General features: G+C 39.1%; 1 protein-coding gene across 10 annotated transcripts in view; it reads left to right on the top strand.

The window, feature by feature from the left end:
- SEMA4D (semaphorin 4D) overlaps positions 1-25356 on the top strand; it is a 154738-nt gene that overhangs the window by 98390 nt on the left and 30992 nt on the right. For all 10 annotated transcript variants that reach the window (XM_030568011.1, XM_030568012.1, XM_030568010.1 and 7 more), the window contains exons 3-12: positions 6645-6790; positions 9277-9339; positions 11021-11119; positions 12793-12886; positions 13974-14087; positions 15226-15377; positions 17279-17454; positions 17552-17708; positions 19429-19651; positions 22637-22752. In XM_030568011.1, the coding sequence (XP_030423871.1) occupies positions 6645-6790; positions 9277-9339; positions 11021-11119; positions 12793-12886; positions 13974-14087; positions 15226-15377; positions 17279-17454; positions 17552-17708; positions 19429-19651; positions 22637-22752 (1340 nt within the window). The remainder of the gene's footprint in view (positions 1-6644; positions 6791-9276; positions 9340-11020; positions 11120-12792; positions 12887-13973; positions 14088-15225; positions 15378-17278; positions 17455-17551; positions 17709-19428; positions 19652-22636; positions 22753-25356) is intronic.

Here is a 25356-nt window from a genome sequence, read left to right as displayed (position 1 = left end):
AGAGCTAATGTCTGAACACCAGGCCCCTTGAATTTGTTCCATTTTCAGCACCCTAAATAGGAACCTAGAGTCACTAGTCACTTTTGTAAAGCATGGACCAGATCTTCTCTACAAGGAAAAAGAGCACTATAAAAATGTTTGTTTGACTGTTTCTATGCTGTGAAAAATATGCCAAAGCTTCTTGTTTTGCTTCTTGGTATGAAACAAATTGAAAAATCCCTGTGATGTGTCTTCATATGGTAAATAAGGCAACACCTGCATGTATTTCTTTTATCAAGCATCATTACAGCAATAGAAAGTTCTGGAAAGTCAAAGTCAGGGTAACATATGTGTATTTTTCTTAGAGCATTTAATAAGTAACCTATTAATTCAGACTTTGTTTTCTGAAAAAGAATCTGTAATATATTACTAGTATGGATTTTATTGTTCAATATCTTGTCATTGCTCTCTAATGTGATTTACTGAGTTAGGGAAAAGTGCCTGCCTCCTTTCCAGAGAGAATAAATCCTTGTCTGTCAAGTGTCATAGCTAAGGCTATAAAGTGTAAGAGAAATAAAAATTATGAAATACATAGACGAGTCAAAACACTAAAATAACACTTTGAAAGAATAAAATTTCAGAGACTATATGTGCATTGCAGGAAGTACCAAGAAGTAACAACAAAAATAATACAAGTATGTGTTGAGAGGTGAGTGAGAGACACTGTCTGTGTGTGTGTGTGTGTGTGTGTGTGTGTGTGTGTGTGTGTGTGTGTGTGTGTGTGTGTGTGTGTGTGTGTGTGTGAGTGAGAGAGAGAGAGAGACACACATACAGTCTCTGTGTGTGCTGGCTGCTGGGGAGAGCCGTGTGCTATCTCTTTAAGATACCCACTGAATGCTCTCCTGCTCTGTCTGGAGTCCTGTTGTGTCCCCTCCCCAGATCTGCGGAGATGGGGTAGGCGGGGAGGGGGAGAGAGAGAGAGCATGTGTGTGAGAGACAGATACTGTGTGAGCTGGCTGCTGGGGAAATCTCAGAAACAGTGCACTCACCATGCACCGCAGCAGCTTCGAGTCCGCCTGAGCCAGGCTGTCCCCTCTGCCCTGCTTTGTGGTGATGGGGTCCAAGGGAGGGGGACACCCTGACATCAGCGCACACACCCCTTTCCTTCCTTGCACAGCTAGCAGGGTCCTGGGAGCAACTGCAGGACAGCGCAACGTGGGGAGAGGGGCACCTGAACACATGCTGCTGGCTGTGTGCATCACTTAAATCTCTCCTGCATGCCGGCCAAGCAGGGAACACAGGACCCTGGAGCTATGAGCCCCTACAGGTGGTGGGGGCCCCCAGTGCTTGGAGTGGCCCTCGCAGCTGCCCAACCTCTGCATGCAGTGTGGGGACCCTGCTGCTGGGCTCTCCATTTTGTCAGGGGTATTTTTAATAAAAGTCAGGGTCAGGTCATGGGCCTCCTACTGCAAGACAAACCCAAGAAAGAAACCAACAGGACTCCACTGGCCATCACATACATTCCCCAGCTAAAACCCCTCCAACGCATCATCAAGGATCTACAACCCATCCTGGACATGATCCCACACTTTCACAGGCTTTGGGTGGCAGGCCAGTCCTTGCCCACAGACAACCTGCCAACCTGAAACATATTCTCACCAGTAAATGCACACCGCACCATAATAACTCTAGCTCAGGAACCAATCCATTGAACAAACCTCGATGCCAACTCTGCCCACATATCTACACCAGCGACACCATCACAGGACCTAACCAGATCAGCCACACCATCACTGGTTCATTCACCTGCACGTCCACCAATGTAATATACGCCATCATATGCCAGCAATGCCCCTCTGCTATGTACATTGGCCAAACTGGACAGTCTCTACGGAAAAGGATAAATGGACACAAATCAGACATTAGGAATGGCAATATACAAAAACCTGTAGGAGAGCACTTCAACCTCCCTGGCCACACTACAGCAGACCTTAAGGTGGCCATCCTGCAGGAAAAAAACTTCAGGACCAGACTTCAAAGAGAAACTGCTGAGCTTCAGTTCATCTGCAAATTTGACACCATCAGCTCAGGATTGAACAAAGACTGTGAATGGCTTGCCAACTACAGAACCAGTTTCTCCTCTCTTGGTTTTCACACCTCTACTGCTAGAACAGGGCCTCATCCTCCCTGATTGAACTGACCTCATTATCTCCAGCTTGCTTGCTAGCATATATATACCTGCCCCTGGATATTTCCACCACATGCATCTGAAGAAGTGGGTATTCACCCACGAAAGCTCATGCTCCAAAATGTCTGTTAGTCTATAAGGTGCCACAGGATTCTTTGCTGCTTTTACAGATCCAGACTAACACGGCTACCCCTCTGATACTTGTCAGTGTATAGTATTGTATACTTTGTGTAGCCATTTCATTTACAGTTTCAACTGGTCGTAATCAGTCCCAAAGCCACTGAGATCAGTTCATTGTTAATTGAAACCCTGTTCCTCCCTTGGTATCTCTCTTATGTTACTGTCGATGAAAAAGAAATGCAGAAAGTTAAATTACTATTAAGGGGAGAACTTTGTAGGGATGTGGGGAAAGGGGGACTTTGCAGGTGCCTAGATATGCAGCCCCTTTTGCTACTTGAAGCTAAAATTCTTAAGTCCATTCTTAAGGCCAGTACAAATGTGAGTTCTTGTAACTCACCTGGTTTGTGAGCTTAGGTATAACTCCACATCGGAGTATAAACTACCAAATAAAGAGTAAATAAATATTTGATCCTTTCCCCATCTGCCATGTGATGACATGGAATTGGACCAGAATCCAGCTGCTTCACTGAACCGTTTTTTCCCCATGGCCACTATCACACCTAGTACTCATAACCATTCTGATTTCCATTAGCAGAAATGGAACGAAAGTGAAGTGAAAAAGTAAACCCATGGAATTCTACATGCTCTGTATAGCCCAGGACTTGAATAATTTTTGGAACATGGGACTTTCTTTCTAGATACCATAAAGGTTGTTTTTATTGTGTGAGGAGGAAATCCTACATGAAGAATACCATTGAGTCCTTGACTCCTCCTGATTCTGCAACTGATATGAGAGGTCTGCAGTGGGTAGTGAAGCAAGCTTATGGCCAGTGTGAAGAAATAGCCTTAAGCACAGATGTCAAGTACAAATGAGTTTATTGTAGGAAAATATAAAATGGACATTAGGACCACAATATAATACTGACACAAGTAATAAAAATTTCCCATGTTTATTGGTATAAAGAGCTAGGAAACACTGATATATAAGATTTACTACTTTGGAGAAAAATTTATGTATGCAAGGTTTGGATATCTTGGAGCTCCCATATAGCGGTGACTACAGTTAGCAGCAGTAGTTTCCCTTGGTTTGATTTAGCACTGACCTATATCCCTGCCCCTGAGCACAACTGCTCCTCTGTTCCCTATCCAGCACCACAATGTCTTGTTCTCCATTAGGCACATACAACTTTTAATTTTACATGTCAGTCTTGGGCATGTTGTATGTAGATATGTTCTTACATTCATATTTCACTAAGAAGGGGAAATTTTAGCTTATTGTGAGGGGGGCCCTGGGACATCCTTTGGAAAAATGTTTGACATATCAGATGCAGTTTCCTACATTATGGAAGACTCTTTAAAGACAAAAGAGAAAACAAATTGTATACAGAAATATGTACAGGGCCATACCTAGTATTAATCTGGAATTTTCTGCTACATTGCTAAATTAGAGTATGTTTAAATACAAACACACACCAAAATCATAGGGCCGCAGCCAAACTATGCATATTTCCAGTTGAATTCCCAATTTAAATTCATACAACAGCTATACATTAACATGTTGCATGCAGCCTCTTTTAATAGGGTGAGGGATTTTCTATTAGTTCTCTTGGCAAAGATTTATGTAGTAGTGTAATATGTCAGGCACTCAGCACCGTGGCATCTCCTGCTGGTTGCTCTGGGAATTAGCTATGTCCTAGCCGTGGAGCACCCTCTGCCTGCATGGCTGTGCTGTCTGGGACCCGCGTTACACCTTGGCTTGCAGCATCCTCCGTCTGTTGCCCTGCTCTATTCTCCCCACCTTTTGGGGATATCAGCAGTCCTCAGTCTGCACCTTCTTTCGTGACCACCTGCCACCCCAAAGTCTAGTCTCTTGCCTCAGGGACAAGGCACAGTCCATCGGCCCTGCTCCTCCATGGTCAGATGTGGTGTAAGGGGGGACGGGAGGACCCAGGCCCGCCTACTACTCTGGGTCCCGACCCAGGGACTCTCTAGTGGCAGCTCCCATTGCCCTCCTTCAATCCCCTCTTCTCCCTGTGTACCCTGGGCCACTTCCCCTTGGCTCTTGAACCTTCTTGGCCCTTTTCGTCAGGGGCCACCACCTGGCAGGTAACAGGCCCAGAGCTCTCTATCTGCTCCCCTAAGCCTGCCTAGCACTGCTCTAGCCTAGGTGCTCTGTCTACAGGGAGCCAGTTCTTCTCCTTTGCTTGTCAGGAAGAGACTGCTGTCTCCTCTGCTTTGCAGCCTTTATATAGGGCCCAGCCTGGCCTGATTGGTTGACTTTCTGCCCTTCTCTAATTGACCGGGTTCTAGGATGACCAGATAGCAAGTGTGAAAAATTGGGACAGGGGGTGGGGGATAATAGACACCTATATAAGAAAGAGCCCTGAATCTTGGGACTGTCCCTATAAAATCGGGACATCTGGTCATCCTACTGGGTTCTGCACAGGCTCCCTTCAGCCTGCTTTAACCCCTCCTCTGCCAAAGTGGGCAGAACATATGTAAGAACATATCTTCATACAACTGCCCCACTACAAGTAGGGAATATGGCGACTTTCTCTGTCTCTCGAGTACACATTGAATCAGAGTGAAAGTGAGGGATAGCAGGAAGCAGAAAGGAGCTGATAATGAAGATGGGGTATGGTATAAAGCAGTGTTGGGCAACCTGTGGCCACTGGGAGCTGTGAGTGGCCGTGCCTGCAGACAGTCAACGTCAGCAAAATGTTACGCGGCCCGCAATCAGACTACCCTGATGGGCCACAGGTTGCCCACCACTGGTATAAAGGGTAGAGCAGAAAAAGGAACAAAAGGGTAGACAGAATGAGGGAAAAAATTGATAGAGGGAAGGGAAATGAGAATTAGAAATCTTATTCATAGGAATTAAACATAAGCTTGGCTGGTCATTAGTTCTACACGCAGAGAAAATTTCTTTTTTGTGCTAAGGTCTGCAGAGGAAATGGTTTTCCCATCTCATTAATATTTTTGAGAATTTAAATTTCTGTTTTCCATCTTGCATTGAGACAAAAAGTAAAAATCTTGAAATAGTCACAAATGAAAAACTTTTGTCCCGTCCCTCACCCCCCACCCCCCAACTTAGGTGATTAAAAATGTTTCAATAATTTTGAAAAGTTTCATTTTTATTTTGATTTTTTGGTCTAATTAACTTAAATTTTGAAACCAAAAGTAATTTTGAACCAGAAAATTAGAATATTTTCAATGAGAAAATGTCAAAATAAAATGTTTTAACAATATGAAAACTGTTTTCTCTACGAGTTGGGAAATTCATCTAATCCGATCCAATTTCACAGTTTTGGTTTTGATTGAAAAATGACTTGTCGTAAAATTCCTAATTAGCTCTAGTTCACAAATCCATTACAATGGTATGTCAGCTGCTTGCAGCTTTGGTGTGGGCCAGACCTGTCAGTCACTGGCAGGAGGGGAACTCCCTGTCTCCCCAGTTTTTCCTGCCTCCCGAGCAGCTGGCAGCTCAGCTAGGCCTTTCTGACAAGTTTGCTCAATAATTTGTCTAATTCCTGTCAGCCCTCATTTCCCTTCCGAGGTGTTTGTGACTGATTAGGTACCTGCAGCCCTCAAGAGAACAGCTAGAAAGCCGAAGGCAAAAGGAGTGGCCTGTGTCTTTTGCTTCTCCTCACTCCCTTGTCAAGTGTTTTGTTGCAAAGGTTGGCCTTTTTAAACTGCTCTTTTGTACTCGTTTTACTTTAGAATCAGAGAACTACAGCCTAATCCGTTTCACTTGCAGCACATAGTGCTGAGACTAAAGCAGTTCCCTGCAAGAGCATGATACCGTTCTCTGTGCCGATGGTGGCACAAGATATCTTGTGGATGCAAGTTTGGTATATGGGGGTAAATGTAGTTTGCTACCTGCCCCTATCAAGGTGCATCTTGGTTGGGCAGTCTAACACTTCGTTCAGTCTTGCATGGAGTTAGTTAAGAATGAAGCAGAGAGTTATTAGAGTTTTAATGTAACTTTTTGTATACTGTTGTGCGTATGTGTACACAATATGAAATAAAGATGCAACAAATGTGTAGTAGTTTTAAATCCCAGATGTAAATTAAACTGAGGTCAGCAGCACAATCCCAGATATTAATTTAAATTGAAATCCAGGAAAAAAGCTATTGTATGTCAGTGCTGCAACCCCAAACTCCTGACTAACTGAACCCACAATTTAACTAAGCGTTTTGATGACCACAAGATTTTTATAATATTAAGGTTCTGTGTTCAGTTTTAATGCTTTTAAGATGTTGTCAAAGTACTGCATGATCGGTTAGATAGATTAGAGAAAAAAGTCCTCAAATGATTTTCATTCTTTACACAGCACTGTTTGTTTTACTTTAACAGAAGTACAACTGGTCCATTTTCAGGAGCCAGAAGTGTTTAACTATTCAACTTTATTACTAAGTGATGGCAAAGATGTTTTATATGTAGGAGCTAGAGAAGTGATCTTTGCATTAAATTCAGTGAATATTGCTGAAAAACACCATGAGGTAGGTATGCATTTTTAATTTCCTGTCCACCTTTTAAAAAGAAAAAAATTGCATTCCAGAATTTTTTGGGATATATTCGTTTTTCTGAAGTTATAGATAGTAGGATATTTCATGTAGCTATAGTGTGTAGACTATAGTAAATATATTTGTTTATTTTGCAAATATATATTATTCAGGAAGAAAAAATTACATGTAATTTTGTAGTATCATTGAAAAACATGAAATGTGAGAAGGAAATACTGATTTTTAAAACATTTTAGTAAAGATTCACTGAGGTATTTTATGTCTGGAACTGCTTTAATTACACTGGATTTTTTTTAAAACTGAAAATATATTTTTTATTCTTTAAAGGATTAATTTTCAGTTTGTCAAATAGGTGATTTTACCTTGTGATTCCCATGAGCATTAGTGGGAGTTTGACAGTTTGCTCTATTCATGCACATTACTCTGAAAATTCACCCTGGAAGGACTGGTTACTGTGCTTTTTCTAATTCTAAACTCTGATATATTTTTTTCATGTTACCTGCAGTAAGAAATGTTAAACAGATTCTTGTAGAAATGCCATTTTGGTGACCTTTTTTTAGAAAACTTGTGCTTTGCCTCCTAAATTCTGAAATTTTGAGCTCTAATTTTGAATATTAAAAAGAAAAACAACAAGCTATCTTCAGCAACAATGAATGAGGTGTACAATGTGCCTATTACAGTACCTTGGTTACTGTCAAGTAAAATAAATTTGAAGGTGGAGTTAGAGGCTTCTGAAGTCTTGCTGCCACCTTGATGAATTGTTCAGTTATGAAGCTATGACTTGGTGTGTACAGTGCAGAGCTCCTTGTGTGATTGCATTCCTAATGTGGAGCAGAATCAGGGAGAAAATAAATGTTTTGCTGCCCCTCCATGTGTTTAAAACTTTGTGAAGGTTTAGTTTAGGTTGGCCATCTTGATTTTAGATAGCCAGATGATGAGATCGTCATCCCTGCTATGATCCCTTTATGATGCGTTAAGGGCCGAAGTGGCTTACAGGGATACGAAGAGCCTCGTATCTAGTGCAGATACTGTGGGAGACGGTCGCAAGGCTGCCTTCCAGTGTAGGGGGCATGCTGGAGGCAGAAAGTGCTTGTCAGGAGCAGGACTGCAACAAATGGCGCTGCAAAGATTCCAGGCAGAACTTTAGGCCATAGGACAGGCTGCCATAGCTTTAACTGACCCCTGGCATTGTCTGAATTACCCTGAAGTGGGACCGCTCCACACCCCATAACATCCAAGGATTGGGATGGCTTAAAGCCAACAGTCTCCTCTGAGGCTGTAAGTTTTGCATTGTGTGTCTAAGATTACATCTACACTGCACACCTCTTGTAATAGTGTTTATGGTATGTGTTGCAGAAAGACACAGTGAAAAGCACACTACGTCCATGCTGCAGTGTGTAGCTACACATTTCAATGAAAGGCTGTGGCATGAAGGAAGCAGCGGGGAAAGACTCTGCAACTGAGAGCTGACAGAGCCTTTCCCCACTGACTTCCCTCTGCTGGAGCCTTTCTGTGCTGCAGAGAGGCAGTGAGACACTGTACTGCTAAAACTATACACTATACTGGGCAAGGCATTGCTTGAATGAGTAGAGAGCCATGGAGGGTATATACCTGAGTACATACCTTTGGGGTTCAGGCACATCTTTTACTCGCCTAAGCAATGCCTCACCATCTACATTGCTGTTCATATCCATGCTAGAGTTGTGTAGTATATGTACTTTAGGGCCTGCCAAAAAGAGTGTGATGTATCTAGAGAGAGAGAGCACAATTTCTCACCTAGAATGGTCTTGAGAAAATTCCTTCTGATTCTTAAGTTAATTCACAAACTTATGTAAGGAAATACTCATAATCCGTTATGATATTGATCTTCAGCTACACATAAAACTGATCCCTCTTTAACAGTTGTTCATTTTAATTTAAACTATCTGAAACACATTAAGAAGCAAAACTACTGCAGAACCACATTGATATTCAGTGAAAAACACAAGGAGCTAGATATACTAGACACAGTCCAGTATCCATGGTGACACATACAGCCACTGAAGCCCTTTTATCTGCATAATGGTCCAGAAATTATTGACATTTTCCCAAAAATAATTGTATTCTTCCCTCAGCTTTTTTAATGTAGAGGTCTCTAAAACTACCATAATCTTATTTCCCTAATAAACACAACACAGGGAACTTCATTAATAATTTGAGAAGAAATGTCATGGTATATCTTTTGATAGAACTCTGAGAGGTGAGACCTCCATTACTGCACATGCATTCAGAAATGCCACCTCCCCAGAGGATAAAGACAAACACTTCGAGGTCTCTGACAGCTACTTGCAGAATGACTTATTTGCAGCAGACAGTCTTTTAATCATCATCTGCTCTCTGTATTATGCATTGCACTTAATAATAGCTTTCAGGTGAATGTGAAGTGCACTGATCTTGTTTTTGTTTCGCTTGTTTTTCTCCAGTTGTATTGGAAGGTCACTGAAGACAAAAAAACTAAATGTGCGGACAAGGGCAAATCCAAACAGGTGAATTTGTTTATCATTTAACTTTCAGCAAGGCATTATGAATGTATTTTTCTGGAAAACATTTTCAGCAGTGTTTTGAATGTAATTATTTAGAAGGGATGATTAATTTTTTTTTCAAACAAATACTTAAATGCAGTGGGTTTTGTAAACTGCAGCAGTTAATTTTGCACTTCATCTACTTAGTCTGGTATGGTTTTTTTCAACCTTTTCAGGCTGGCAGTTCCTTATTACCTGCTCAAATTTGTTACTTTTACTTATAGTAACTGTATCAATGATAACACTGATAAGTCTATACTCTGTGTGCGTGTTGTGATAGGTGATGGAGAACACTTGCCCTTGAATAGAAAGGGTGTGCAGGGAGCTGGAGAATGTGATAGTGTATTGCAAGAGAGTCACCTGCGCTCACATGAAAGGAGTGGAGCTGCTACTGCTACCTTGTCTACTACATTTGACCTCACAGATTTTGAAGGTTTTGGCTGCCCCAAAGTTATTCTGGAAATTTTATTTTATTTGCTTTAGAACTGTAATAAAATTCTCAATACCTTGTGATCTCCCTGATTGCCTTTTGTGACTACTCTGAGAGTCATGATAATCCATTAGAGAACCACTACTCTAGTTCACATAGGTTATTTTGTTTTCTGAGTATTTTATGCTACCTATATGTAATTTACCTAATGGTATTTCATATGATTTCTGTTGTCTCACCCTTTATTCTTTTCACTGGATTTCTGTGTGTATTCATTGTTATGTGTGCATTCTTATGTATTCTAGCCCCCAGTCTGTTTTGAACAATGGTGGTATCTTTCTGTATTCCAACAGGAACTTGCCAAATGAGGCTCACAATACAGATAAGGGTTATTGATCCAGTCAGTAAACACAGATGGGTGTTCATAGTTAACAAGCATTCTCATGGGTTGTCAGCATTTTGAAGCTGTACTTTTCCCTTGACATTTGAAGCTATGTCCAAACTGCCAGTTTCATTCCAAAGCTAAAGGAATTAATTACTGTAATTGGATGTTTCTTTATTTTTGAGTAAAGCAAGGCCTGCCAGCACCAGCATCCCAGAAGGCTGCAGGAAGCTATAAAAGCCACTGAGCTTACAGCGTGCCATCCAAGGTTGTGGGAAGCCCCATGGACATGGCAAATTCCCATACTAGGAGCTGCTAATGTCAGAATGATTGCTGCCCACATCAGAGTTATAGTATATACAAAACTCCAGGAAATGGTAATCTGAAGCTAAATGACATTTATGTGTGGCAGATTGAAGACTTTACTTCCAGATTATGACAGGCCATTTTAGCTGAACTAGACTTGAGCCAAAATTTTAAGATCCAAATGAATCCGAATTTTAGCTATTATCTATGAACATATTAATTCTGAAGCAAAATTGGTCACTTAGGAGATGATGGGCATATTAGAAACAATTTTACACCTATAATAGAACACTGGATGCTGCAGGAACAGAGCTCTTAGGGAGTCAGCTAGAGAGGATTCTGGTCTCAAAAATGATCATATCACCTAGCCCTGTATTTTTTTTAAACATATGAAATTCTTCTTGTGATAGAACATGATGAGTAGCAATGGAAGACTTGACAAATAGCTTGTTGTCAGCTGTGTTCGTATTATAATATTGAAGTTGTGGCTGACCAGAATGGATTTATTTTTTCCTTCTATACTACAGACGGAGTGCCTTAACTATGTGCGTGTCTTACAACCGCTGAATGATGATGTCCTCTATGTGTGTGGAACAAATGCATTTCAACCAATCTGTGATCATCTGGTAAGTGTGACTATGCATTCTCTTTTACTAGTAACTTTAAAACCAGTTAAAACTGCTCATTTAAATAATGAGTTGAACTGGAGAAGAGAACATAAGAATGGCCATACTGGGTCACACCAAAGGTCCATCCAGCCCAGTATCCTGTCTGTCAACAGTGGCCAATGCCAGGTGTCCCAGAGGGAGTGAACCTAACAGGTAATGATCAAGTGATCTCTCTCCTGCCATCAATCTCCACCCTCTGACAAACAGAGACTAGGGACACCATTTCTTACCCATCATGGCTAATAGCCATTAATGGACTTAACCTCCATGAATTGATCTAGTTCTCTTTTAAACCCTGTTATAGTCCTAGCCTTCACAACCTCCTCAGGCAAGGAGTTCCACAGGTTGACTGTGCGCTGTGTGAAGAACTACTTCCTTTTATTTGTTTTAAACCTGCTGCCGATTAATTTCATTTAGTGGCCCCTAATTCTTATATTATGGGAACAAGTAAATAACTTTTTTCCTTATTCACTTTCTCCACACTATTCATGATTTTATATACCTCTAAGTAAAAGTATACTCAATGAGTTAATCGGTTTCCTAAGGCAATTGGAATTCCAGTGCCAGTCATAGTTTTCCAGTGGGTGTGATACTGTCTCATGATAACCACAGAGTCTGGAGGTTAACTTCACTCTTTCTGTACAAAGCCTTTAACAAAATTTAGATTCAGCTTGGTTATTAACAGAAACATATTTACTTTAAGGCTTTGCTTTCATTACGTTCTATTGATATAAATTTGCAATAGATTAAATACATAGTTTTAAATGGTATTGACACTCTGTGTGGATGACACCCATTTCTGTCTCTCCCTGAGCTTCATATCACTGAATGCTTCAGAGTGAAGTCCTCCTTTTAGGTTAAAATAAAATATCCTCTCTGTTCCATGTCTCTAACTCCACTATTGCGCCCCTTAACTTGAATCTTCCATTGTTCCCAATGCTAGAAATCTGGGAATTATGTTAGACTGTGGCTTGTCTTTGAGTCTGTATATCAGCACTTCTAGAACATTGCCAGAATTCATACATCCTTTGACTCTGCCTCTTTTGCAGTCCTTATTCATGCAGTCCCCCATTTTTTTGCTCCTTTCCCATTGTAATGGTCTTCCTAAACCCCTACTCTGTCAGTATCTGGGAGTCCATAAAGTTGCAGCCAGTCTACTCCCACACTTCCAAAAAAGGGTCATATCACACCCGTCGTCTGACAACTTCACTGTCTTCCTGTTGATCTCTGGTTTTCAAAATTCTGCATAGTCATTTCTCAGACTAATTCTCCAACCTTATAATCACCCTCTCCACTTCTCCGTTCTTCATCTAGTAACTGTCTTCTCTCCCTGTGCATTTTCAGTTGGGCCTCCTCATCTGTATGGAACTCTTCTCCCCTCCTGCTATTCTTTCTCTGCCTCCCTTTGTGCTCCCAAGCTGTTGGGTCATTTCCTCTCTCTATCACTTAAAGATTTGTTTGTTTGTTTTAAATACGGTCTCTTAAAGTGTCTTTTGATGTTTAATATTAATGATACAGAAAACTTTTTTACATTTTTATACAGCTTTCTTTGACTGCATACATGTATTATTTGAACTAGAAAGTAAAGAATGTAACACTTTTGGTTTAACTTAAAAATTAATTCTGTATAGAACTTAATGTCATTTGAACTCCGAGGTAAAAATGAAGATGGTAAAGGTAGATGTCCATTTGACCCTGCCCAAAGCTACACATCGGTTATGGTTGGTAAGTTCAAAGTTTACTGACATCATCAATACAAAATCATTGATTCTTTCTCCTCCATCACGCTCTAATCTTTTCACTAGGACATAATACCAGGGTTTGTTATATTGGTTTTTTTGCATATGCAGCGTATTTAGACATGCCTCAAAATATTTGTGTTCTGTAATTAAAGTGGTTTTTTTTAACATAAAACTTGCAGCAATTGATAGTTTTTTTACCTTTTTTTCATTTTTGGTTTTTGGGAATAATGTTTAGGACTTTCAGTTCAAGCAGATGATACCTATTGATATAGTCATTCATTCACCATCACTATAGTATCTGATGAAACTGTCAGTGAAAGAAAATTGCATTGCAGAAGAATCTATGTGTAACTATATGTAATTTAAAAGCATGTGTGTCAGTAAATTAACAAGTGAAATAGTAAGTGGGCTGAATACTTTCTTCTCCAAACAGAATAGGATAATGGGAAATCAGTGATCATGAACATATCATCAGAGGGTTAAAACACACTAAGTCTTCATTTGGGGAAACCAGTGAAGTTTGTGGTTGTATGTTTATATAGCAAGACCATGAAAGAAAAGTTTAAATTATTATGAAACAGGAAACAGAAGGAACACACTTACTGGATTATGTTCCTTAAATTCTTATTATTACTTCAGATTGATTCACTTTGAGAGGAAAACCCTATACTTTTTCTGAATAATTTCTACAAAATTATTAAATTCGATAAATTCAGTGGCATATTTTAGGTTCATGTATATTTTTATGTATACAGTATAAATCAGCTGTAAGGAGATGTGTTCACAGTTACTACAGGAGCAATCCTGGTAACTTTCTGCCATCAAAGTTATATTAGAACACTAACAAAAGAGATATAAAAACATCAGCTTTAAAGAAGACCAGAGGGAAAACATAGCAGTAAAAATGTCAAATTTAATATAGAGGAAATTCTAGCCATCTTCCTTCAAGAGAGGTTTAAATTACTATATATTCTCTTGAAAACTCATCTTGAAATATTTCTATACATTTTTGTTACTTAATAAGTAGTATGGCTTGAAGTATTTATTGTGTTCTATTTTCTATATTAAAGATGGAGAACTTTATTCAGGAACTTCCTATAACTTCTTGGGAAGTGAGCCTATTATTTCTAGAAACTCTCATCAGAGCCCGTTGAGAACAGAATATGCAATACCTTGGCTTAATGGTAAGTACATGAAAGCAACTAAGCCAATTTATTTTACTGAAGGTTTTTTCCTTTGAAAACTTTGAGTTTTTAAGTCTACCACATTTCCCTATATACTATCACTAAAACCTCTTCCTAATACATTAAAAAAAGCCAAAATACATATATTTTGTTCCCTTCTGAAAGTTCAGATCTCTGGGCATAGTTACCTTGAAGTCTATGGATATGTTTCAAGGAAAAAGGCAATTTTGTGATGGCTCTGAGGTGCTGTTTCTTGCTATATTTTGTTTTTAGAAAAAAAAAAGGTGTTTTGTTTACTTTTTAATTTGTGTGTGTGTGAGAAAGAGAAACATTTAGTTTGAGACTTCAAGAGTCTCAGTGGCATTGACTCTGAAATCATCTGAAGGACATTCAGGTTTTGACATGATCCAGAGGCAGTACAGTCTATTCTGTCTCCATTCACCTTTCACCTTGCTTAGTCATGACTAGCCAGACTATTAGGTGATAAGGAAAAACGTGTCCTTACCCTCCTGTCAGCATGTTTTCAAATTCAGTTTAAGGACCTGTACTCCAAGCCAACTGGATTTGCGAGTGTGTTGGGTGGATTTTCAATTGGGCTGTGCAGATAGGGTTCAACTCATTAAAGGATTTTCAGGAAATGGAAGCTGACCAATCCCTGCAGCTTTGCTTTGAGGTTCATATTTAGTTAACTCAAACCTCAAAGGAGCATGAACCTTAGTTCACCACTTCCCCCTTCTTACCTTGCATTTCTTCCAGCTCGTCCCAAGGCTTGTTGACACAGGAGGTGGAGGCTGGCCAGGAAGGGTGACTAGACAGATGATCAGATAAGCAAGCAGCCTCAAATCATGCCTGTCGAACTGTTGAGTGTGGGCATGTGAAATCTTCAGATCGCAAACCTATAACTCCATTCCAATCAGTTTGAGTCTCAATGCAAATATTTCTCCAGCAGCCCTATCTAAGTAGGAATGATATTGACGGGCTCATGGAGGAGCCAGTTCCAGGCTTCCTAAATGGAGTGCAGTTGCCCACAACATGGGGTTTGGGAGAAAGGATGGCCCTAGAGAACTCTAGCAGAAAATGACTAAATAATGAAAAGTAGCAGTTAATATAGAATGCTTCTCTTTATTTGTATCCGTAGAACCCAGTTTTGTTTTTGCTGATGTGATAAGAGCAGATCGAAACAGCACTGAAGAAGACGATGACAAAGTGTACTTCTTTTTCACCGAGATGTCTGTGGAATATGAATTTGTTGGAAAGCTGATGATTCCAAGAATAAGTAGAGTGTGCAAGGTGGGACACAATCTAATAACTTGCTTTAACCAACATCAGCAAGATATGAAAGATAGTTCATATTGTGTTTTACACATATATTAAATGTAGTCAGACCTATTCTTAGCAAATCAAATATTCATATAAGTCTTCTGTATCTAAATATAGTTATTCAGACAGCCTAGTTGGTGCCTGTGAGAACAAATATTTTTTTAAGCTCTCTACAACTGAAGTAAGATTTCAGCATGTCCCCCTGCTGAAAAAGTAATTATGATGATTACCCTTTCCTTCCCTTTTATACAACACAGAAGCAATTTTTTTGTTCTTACATTAAAGGCTACACTGACTTCAGTAGAAGCAGAAGTGAGTCCATAGTAGGGTTGTCTTGGACTTATATGAGTTATTTTTAAATGGTTACAGACAAGCCAAATAAGGCTTTTTTACATAGAGATGGTTAGTTTCTTCATTGTGGTGTAACAGGTGGTACTTCCATGGAGAGGTGTCATAGCCTGGAAGAAAACAACCACCAGCAACCTGATTCTGTCACATTTAATATGTTTAAACCTGGATATGGCAGGCTGAGTTGATTCTCTGCTCATTAGAGTTGGTGTGAACATTCACATGATTCTGATTATACAAATACAAAATGTTTTGCTGAAATGTATTGATTTAATCAAACTTGCTTTGCTGAAATGTATTGATTTACTCAAACTTGCAATGAGAAATTATCTAAACATTTTGTTTCTATAAGGTCAAAACATTTTATTGTTTTAAGTTTTGTTACATTGATTTAATTTAAACCCAATAACAAATGTTTCCCCTGAGGTTTCTGTATTCCAGCAGCTTGAGGAAAATTTACATTGGTCTTATTAGTATGATCCTTTGCCTGCTGACAGTTTGTCAATGCTTTAAAGTGAGAGAACCATAAAATTTGGAATAGCTTTTTAACTGTTAACTATTTGGAACCACTTGTAGGTTACACATCTATACAAAAGAGGGAAAAATACTTGATTGCTTTTTGGAATTAGCATATTGTATACAATATTCTGCATAGCAGCCTTAAATAAACGGCAGGAAATTCTGTCAAGGATTTGGGACTGAGATGCCTGCTTTTAAAGATTAGTAGCACAGCTGAGGTTTGAGATCCAGAATATTGTGAAACTTTTTATAGGCACTGCACTACTAATTTCATTATATTTCTGGGCATACTTTTTCAGTAGTTGAATGACCTTTCTTATTTTTAAGGCCTGGAGCCTGCAAATCCTTACTCATGGTACTTATCCTAGTTTCAGGATTGGTCTCTAATACTCATTGACTCCTATGGAACTATTCACATGAGTAAAATTAAATACATGCCTATGTGTTTGCAGGACTAGATCTTAAGTTACTAACATTTTGAGATGATCACAGAATAGACCTAATATTCTTTCTTGTGTAAGTACAGTTATAATGCAGCTTTATTTACTTTTAAGTTGTTGTCCTATGTACAGTTTTTTTAAAGCTCTGTGCTCAGCTCAATTTACGACCTATTATTGCAATACAGTTCTTTGAAGCTGTCATAAATCTCATCTTCCCTCCAGAAAATCTATACTCATTAGCATATATCTCCACTGACTTCAACAAAGTTACTACAGATCTGCACAATTTAATTGGGAGTACAATTTGGCCCTATAACACTGTTTTTGTGTGCTGAGAGAAACCATTTTACATTGTTTCTATTGTAGCCAAAAAACTCTTCAGCATTGTTTAGTTTGTTTGTTGTTGTATCTTTTAATTGCTTTTCTGCTTTTATTCATGACTATTCAATTTAAATTTTAGATAGTACATACCAGAACCAGTAAGTGTTGTATGTGTTGAACCTTTATTTAAGAAAGAACATATACCTTACATTTTCATTCTCTTTCCCTCAACTCCTCTGAAAGAGGGACCAAGGAGGATTAAGGACTTTGCAGAAAAAATGGACCTCCTTTCTCAAGGCCAGATTGATCTGTACCACACCTGATAAGAATTTAATTTTCAACATTATCAATGATGTTTTTATTCTGAAGTCTCCAAGTTTGAAGGAACCAGTGATTTATGGAGTTTTTACCCCACAACTGTGAGTATCATTTAATCTTTTTCCAGAAATGTAATTTAATCTCAGTTGGTTACCACCACACAGTAAAATGGTAACATTTTCCACTGTTTAATTTTAGGAATAATATGGGGCTGTCAGCAGTGTGTGCATACAACTTGTCTACTGTGGAAGACGTTTTCTCCAAAGGAAAGTATATGCAGAGTGCCACAGTAGAACAATCTCATACAAAGTGGGTCCGATACAACGGAGAGATTCCTAAACCTCGACCTGGAGCTGTAAGTTCGGATAAACTCAGATGACAGCAGTTCTTTTTCTCTTGCACCTAAGAACGAACCTATAAACATTCAGGGAAAATATTAGAGAAGGACAGTAGCTAATATATGTGTCCTGATATGGAAACCATTTCCTTAGAAAATGTTTTTTTTCTTTTAATCACTGCCATATTGCCAATTGGTTGATCTTGAAGTTTTGTATCTAGCAATGAAGTGGTTTCTATTTATAGCTCACTGATTTGGTTTATATCACAGTTTTCATATTCATTTTTTCAGTTTTTGGTAATGAATTGTCTTGTAATTAAACAGATGGTACAGCACATTATGGTAATGTAAAAGGTATTATAGATCAATAGGAACACAAGTAGCACATAATCCTGCAATCCTTTCTTTCGAGTCATCTCACTGACTTCAGTGGGACCGCTCACTAGGAAGCACTACTTACGGTAATTAGTGTTTATAGGATTGAGTCCTTACGGTTCTTTTTCCGCTTTCATATTAGTTAATTTTAGGGACATGATAAACTGACTGTAGCTTAGAAATGTGTGACACCTCTACCTCGATATAACGCTGTCCTTGGGAGCCAAAAAATCTTACCGCGTTATAGGTGAAACTGTGTTATATTGAACTTGATTTGATCCTCCGGAGTGCGCACCTCCCCTTTCCCCCCTGGAGTGCTGCTTTACCACATTATGTCTGAATTCATGTTATGTCGGGTCGTGTTATATCGGGGTGCAGGTGTATTTTGGTAGGGTCCAAAGCCTACTATATTTGTTCACTTATCCTACAAATTGAGACTGGTATTTGTGCAAGCCAGGAAGCTGTAAAATATGAGTATGCGCCTGAAAAAAGTGCTGAGAGCGTTCAGTCATAGGCGCCAACTCTGTGGGTGCTCCCGGGCTGGAGCACCCACGGAAATAAATTGATGGGTGCTCAGCGCCAACCAGCAGCTCCCCGTGACCCCACCCCTCCCCCTTGCTCCAGCTTGCCTCCGCCTCCTCCGCTGGCATGCTGCTGCGTCCTGCTTCTCCCCCTCCCTTCCAGTGCTTGAGCTGTGAAACAGCTGATTCGTGGGGCAGGGAGGTTGGGGAAGAAGGGAGAATGTGGTGTGCTGGGGGAAGAGGTGGGGCTGGAGTGGGGATTTGGGGATGGAATCCAACAGGAGCAGGGAGGGGGCGGAGTTAGGGAAGGGACTTTGGGGATGGGGTTGGAATGGGGGCAAGTGTGGAGATGGGGTGGAGTCGGGGCAGAGAAAGGGGCAGGGGCGCGGGCATCCACCAGCGCTGGAGAAAGCTGGCACCTGTGTGTTCAGTTATGTTTGAGTTTTATTGTTTAAAGGTGCGCTTCCACAGTTTTAGCCATCAGGCTTCTTTCAAAGATATCTTAAACATTCATTTTGAAAGGGGTACACTAAATACATGACCCATTTTACAGATGGCCCAATCATACTAAGTCAATAGGATCTTTTAAAAAACAGCTATCCATTTGAAACAACAATATTATTGTTTATTTTTATTATTTATTATTATTTTGTGCCTGGGAACTCAAGGTGAGGATTCGGGCCCAATTGTACTCGGTACTGCACAGAGAAATAACAAAGAACAGACCCTATGTTTCTACAGTGTTTATAACTTTAAAAATAAGATTGGAAAAAAGCAGGTGTTGCTGCTGTCAACAGTGTACAATATGGTTAAAACAAATGATGCCATTTTTCTTTTGACAGTGTATAAACAAGGAGGCCAGAGCAGCGAACTACATGAGTTCTCTAAATTTACCGGACAAAACCCTACAGTTTGTTAAAGATCACCCTCTAATGGATGACTCGGTGACCCCGATAGGGGACAGACCCAGATTAATAAAACGAGATGTGAGGTATACACAGATCGTGGTAGACAGAGTCACAGCACTCAATGGCAGCATGTACAATGTTATGTTTGTTAGTACAGGTGAGTTTGCATTACTCTATTTTAAGTCTCTATTTTAAATTAGTATGGTAGAGTGAAATATATTGTCAGCAAACAGAACGAACACTTGCAATACTTTCATGCCAACTAGTGTCTGCTCTTTTTAAAAAATAAGGGCCATGATGAATAAATGGCCAATCTTGGTCCATTTAAAAAATACATCCCACAAACAATTTAACTGTAGATGTGTTAATTGACCACCTTTTCCAAAGCTTCATTTCTTGCTAAAGAGTTCCCTGTATCAGCAGCAGGAGGGGAAAGGACAACAACAGTACCCTTTGGCAGTGTTGTTTTGCCTAAAGGTAATAGACAGCTGCTGTTTCAGTTAGCAGCAGCAGCCTACAGTGCACCTGTATGCCCCTGCCACCAAAAGGAGTGTGAGAAGGGATTGAATTGAAAGAGGCTCAGGGGCTTCCTGGTGGCAGATGGAAAGGAGGGGAGCAGGTAGCAGTGTAGGAAGGGGATTAACCTCTGCAGAGATACAAATACATTAGGGGTAGGGGAAGTTCACACGTATTCCTCTATTCCTCGTCCTCCTCTACCCAGGCATCTCCAGTAACTGCTGTGTGAAACAACAGACAGTTTTGTCTTTAGGAACAAAGTGCTGTACCATCTGCATATGTAAGACACACATGTAGGGAAGAGGTGAGGAAGGGCGTATGCCTATAAAAAGGATAGGATTGGCCAGGGACCAATAAATATTTAAATCTAACATCAAAATAACTATAAAGAAAAGACCAGGATTAGCCAGTCCTTCACCGTGACCATCTTTTAATTTGAAAAAAAGAATGTGAGTTTAAAGAGTGAGAAGTTCTCATTTCAAACAAAAAACCCCCAGCCATTCTTTGACAGTCCAGTATATGTCACAAAAATGGGCATTCCTTGTTTTAAAAAAGATCATTGGCATATCTATGAAACTGAAAGGATAGTTGCATAATTTACAGAAACCTGAATGTTTCCCCGAAAGCTACGGAGTGAATTCACTTTTTTGTATAGTTTTGTGTTTGACTTGTCTGAGACTCTTCTTCCTCCTCTATACAGTTAATTTCCCTGAAGAACCCTTTTGTAATGCTGAAAACGGGTGACTTTAAAATGTCACATCACATAGATAACAGCTGTACTAGCAGGTCTCTACAACTTAGAATCTGTTGTGCCTGATAATGACACCTGGGATATTTTCATGTTATACTTAATTTAAACCAACAAAAAGCTCTTCTGACCTTTGATGCAAAATTTTCACAATTACCAAATATTTTTATTTCTTACAGTTGTGTTTAAGTACATCTTAGTGCCTTTAATCAAGGTATCCCCACATTTGAAATTCAGGAGTATACAAAATTAGTTTTTCTTGGCGTTATATACATATTGACATGATAAAAATGTGTCTCCTTTAATGCTTAACTTCTGTTTGATCTGTGTCTATGTCCATTTCAAAGGGGTCCTTCCCTTCTTCGTATCTGCCTGACCTAACCAAACTTTCATGAATAGTCTTCAGATAACTTGCCTTCTGTAGTACAAAATAAAATAGGCAGTTCCTTTTAGTGAAGCAGATCCAGTTAGGAAATGAATATACCACACAAGGAGGTTGTCCTAGTTCACATGTGCAATAGATTAGTTATTTAAGGTTAAAAATCAGTAAAGAATGGAAATTTAAAAATACACAAACAGATACTATAAAGATTTAAAAACTGGGACAGGTGGATCATACTTGACAAGACAGAAGGCTTTCTGGGACAAAATAGGATTTTAAAATGAGAAAAACCTTTGTGCTGTTAGCACAATAAATCATCACGTAGTTGCCAAATTGGCCTGAACACATTTTGGCATGGACTCAGTTCAGTCAGTGTTATCAAGTCTCTCCCTTTATTTCCCAAGCAGATTTTCTGCACTTCCTTCTACAATTGTGCTAGATGGACATTTTCCCTTTCTCACATTTACAATAACATGGTCCTGAACAAACTCAATTACCAAGTCCAGCAGTTGTGTTTGGCTCAGTTGCTCAAATTGTACTTTGTGCTAGGTACTAACAAATTTTGCAATATTTTGTTTTAGACTAAAAATACACTGACGTTCCAAGAATTAAGTAAGAAAACATAATTACATTTTAAGGGCTGCATCAGAGTAAAAAAAAATATCAAATTTATAGCCATAATATCGCTATTTAAATGTAATATGTTCTCAATTAAATGCTTCCAACAAAATTGTACCATAGATTTTATAGACTGGATATGATGGTTAACTGCTAAAGAGAAAATTTTCTTAGGCATGGTTCTTTTAATCTAGTCTAATGGTTGAATCATAGGAATATGCTAGAAGAAACAGAATCTAAAATTAAAGCATGTGACTTGGATATGAAAAGGTCTGGGTTCTGGGTCCAGCTCCTGATATTTTAGACATGGACTGGGTTACTAAGTGTGACTTTGAGCAAGCCATTTAGGCCTTAATCCTATGTCTGGTTGAAATTTTTCCATTTTAAACTTTTATTTTTTTTATGAATGATTGAGTTTTTGACTAAACAAAAATTTTTGTGAGAAGTGTCTGCTTGTCTAAAAACTTCTGATTTTTTTCATCAAAAAAGCCCACAATTTTTCAGGTTTTGGTTTTTTGAGAAAAAGTCAAGAATTTCCACAGTCGGGGAAAAAAGGACATTTTCCAGTGTTCTATTTCATCCTTCTACTGTTATAATCAACCGAAGTTCTGCCAGTTATCTAAGTTGGAGTATATCCTGGCCATTAACCTCTTTGTGCATCATTTTCCCTTTTGGTAAAATGGAGGCTGAAATACCGTTACTTGGCTGTCATGGGGCCTAATTTACAGTGCACTTCAAAATTGTCTGATGGAAGACAAAGTATTATCATTCATTAAGTCTTCTAGTGAAGATCATTGATGTAAGCTATAGCAAATGTACACATTTTACGCAGTTCTTCTTTGAGGTCCTTATTAAGGTGTATTGCTTGGCTATTTCAGATAAAGGAGCCCTGCACAAAGCTATTAGCTATGAAAATGGAATGCATATTATTGAAGAAATACAACTTTTCCCAAATTTTGAGCCAGTTCAGACACTGTTGCTTTCATCAAAAAAGGTAAGCATGAAAAACAGGACTGTGTGAGAACATTTTATGGAAGATCCCTCCCTCCCTCCCCCCCCCCCCAAAAAAAAAAAAAAAAAAGGTAACCCCAGTAGTGTGAGAAAGAGAGAGAGGCTTGTTGGAAAACGTGACTATCACTGAAATAATACTCAGAATATAGGATACGACCTGTGACCATAACATCTTGTGCTGTGATACTGTCTGACATCACCAGATAAGGAGAGTCAGGCTGGGTTGTTTGATACGTGGATGGGAAGCTTCTAAGGGTGACTGTATAGGTGGTGAAGAAAAAGATATTGGTGTTTCAGTAGGTCACATTCTTCTCCCTGAGTCTGTACTAGAACCAGTTCCCCAGCATGATATTCGGAACTATCCTGCTGCTGCTAGAGGTACCAGTTTTCTGATTAGATGTAAAACAGAAGTTTTTACCCCATATGGGAAAATACTGTAGAATTTAAGGGAATGGTATCCTTTCTGTGGAATTTTTAAACCAACAAATGGAGTTCTATAGCAGGGATGTCATCTGCAAATGTTATAGATGGTTATGATTCATTTCTATTAGTTTAAATTCTACCAGATTTTTCTGTAGTGGACTTTTCATAAGAATAAGTATGTCTAATTCCAGTGTCCTGGTCACATTCCAGCATGGATCATTGCATTCTGCCTACTGAAATTCCCGTGCTGTTCCAACTGGAAAAGAGATTCTTCACTGCATTTCATAAACTCTAGTGTAGTTTGCTATCTGTACTGTCAAGCAATTGATGGGTGGTTTTCTGACGGACATGGATGATCATCTGTATGTAGTTTGTACACTAATTAGGGACATGACCCTGCAAACCCTTACTTATGCATATAATCTTTACCCGTCGTAGTAGTCCCATAAATGTCAATGGAATTGCTTGCATTTGTAAACATTTTGGGCTCATTGGAAATGAACAGCTTTTTATAAATGTAATATCATTATCCTAACCTTTAGCAGTTTGTGGTGATCAGTAAGTGCCCTGAAGCTTGCGACTGGGGAGGCTACCACTGTATCTGAAAGGCAGTCTATGCCTTGTGCTGAGTCAGATATTTAAATACATTTTGTATGTCAGCAGTATTGCCTCTTTTTCATAGAGCCCTACACACTGTGTTTTTCCAGCACCTATCTCTGGAAAGCTTTCCTGTTTTTCATGAAGATGAAGAGAAACTTTGTAAATGCAGAGAGCCCTCTTTTTGTTTTAGTGGATAGGTCTGAAGTGTGATAAAAGCATTCCAAGTCTGTAGATTCCTAGGTAATTGTCCAGTATCTTCCATGTATTTGTGCTGCATCACAAGAAAATATTATACAAGTTGAATTTCAAAAGCAATATAAGGTTTCCACTCTCAAAAGAAATGTAATGAAAATTCTTCTTTTCTTCACTCAAATTATTTGGGAGATAAGAGCTAATTTAATGATATGAGGCATATAATTTAGAAACTATCATTTAAAAAAATCTTTTTAATCACTTATTTAAATTTTTCTTTTTCCCTTTTGACTTTGACTTTTTGTTGGGGTGTTAATTATTTAAATAATGCTGTTAAAATAATTCTCTGAAAACAGCCACTCAATGTCCAGTGGCAGTCAAAAAAGCTAACAATGTTAGAAAATGTTAGGAAAGGGATGGATAATAAAATAGAATATATGACAATGCCACTATATAAATCCATGGTACGCCCACTCCTTGAATACTGTGTGCAGTTCTGGTTACCCCATCTCAAACAATAATTGGAAAAGGTGCAGAGAAGGGCAGCAAAAATGATTCAGGGGTATGAAACAGCTTCCATATGAGGAGAGATTAAAAAGACTGGGACAGTTCAGCTTAGAAAAGAAATGACTGGGGTTGTGGGGAGGAATTGATAGAGGTCTATAAAATCATGAATGGTATGGAGGAAGTGTTGTTTACCCTTTCACATAACACAAGAACTAGAGGTTACCTGATTAAATTAATAGGCGGCAGGTTTAAAACAAAATGAAGTACTTCTTCACACAATGCATAGTCAACCTGTGAACCTTGTTGTCGCGGGATGTTGTGAAGGCCAAAAGATAACTAGGTTGAAAAAATAAATTAGGTAAGTTCATGAAGGATAGGTCTATCAGTGGCTAATAGGCAAGATGATCAGGAATGCAGCCTCATGCTCCAAGTGTCCCTGAGCCTCCAACTGCTAGAAGCTGGGACTGGACATCGGGATGGATGACTCAAAATTGTCCTGTTGTGTTCATTTCTCCTGAAGCATCTGGCACTGGCCACTGTCAGAAGACAGGATACTGAGATAGATGGTCTTTTGGTCTGACCCAGTATGGCTATTCTTATGTTCTAATTCAACATATGCTGCAATATTGTTATTAAACTATTTTATTAAAATAAAACTTGTAAATTAATATAAAATAACTTCTACTGTAATATTCAAAAGTAGGTTGTTCTGTGTTTAATTTTACCAGACACAATGGAAATGGACACACACACACACGCCAGTCTGCCAGTATTAACCAACAGACGCTGTATTTATTTCCATCACTAAGTAAAGAGAAATAAAATAACTCAAACATCGATGTGCAGTAACTGTTAGCAATGCTTG

Source organism: Gopherus evgoodei, chromosome 6, assembly GCF_007399415.2.
Source record: "Gopherus evgoodei ecotype Sinaloan lineage chromosome 6, rGopEvg1_v1.p, whole genome shotgun sequence".
Classification (NCBI taxonomy): domain Eukaryota; kingdom Metazoa; phylum Chordata; order Testudines; family Testudinidae; genus Gopherus; species Gopherus evgoodei.
The sequence above is the reverse complement of the archived record's forward strand: the minus strand, read 5'-3'. Positions and strand labels throughout refer to the sequence as shown.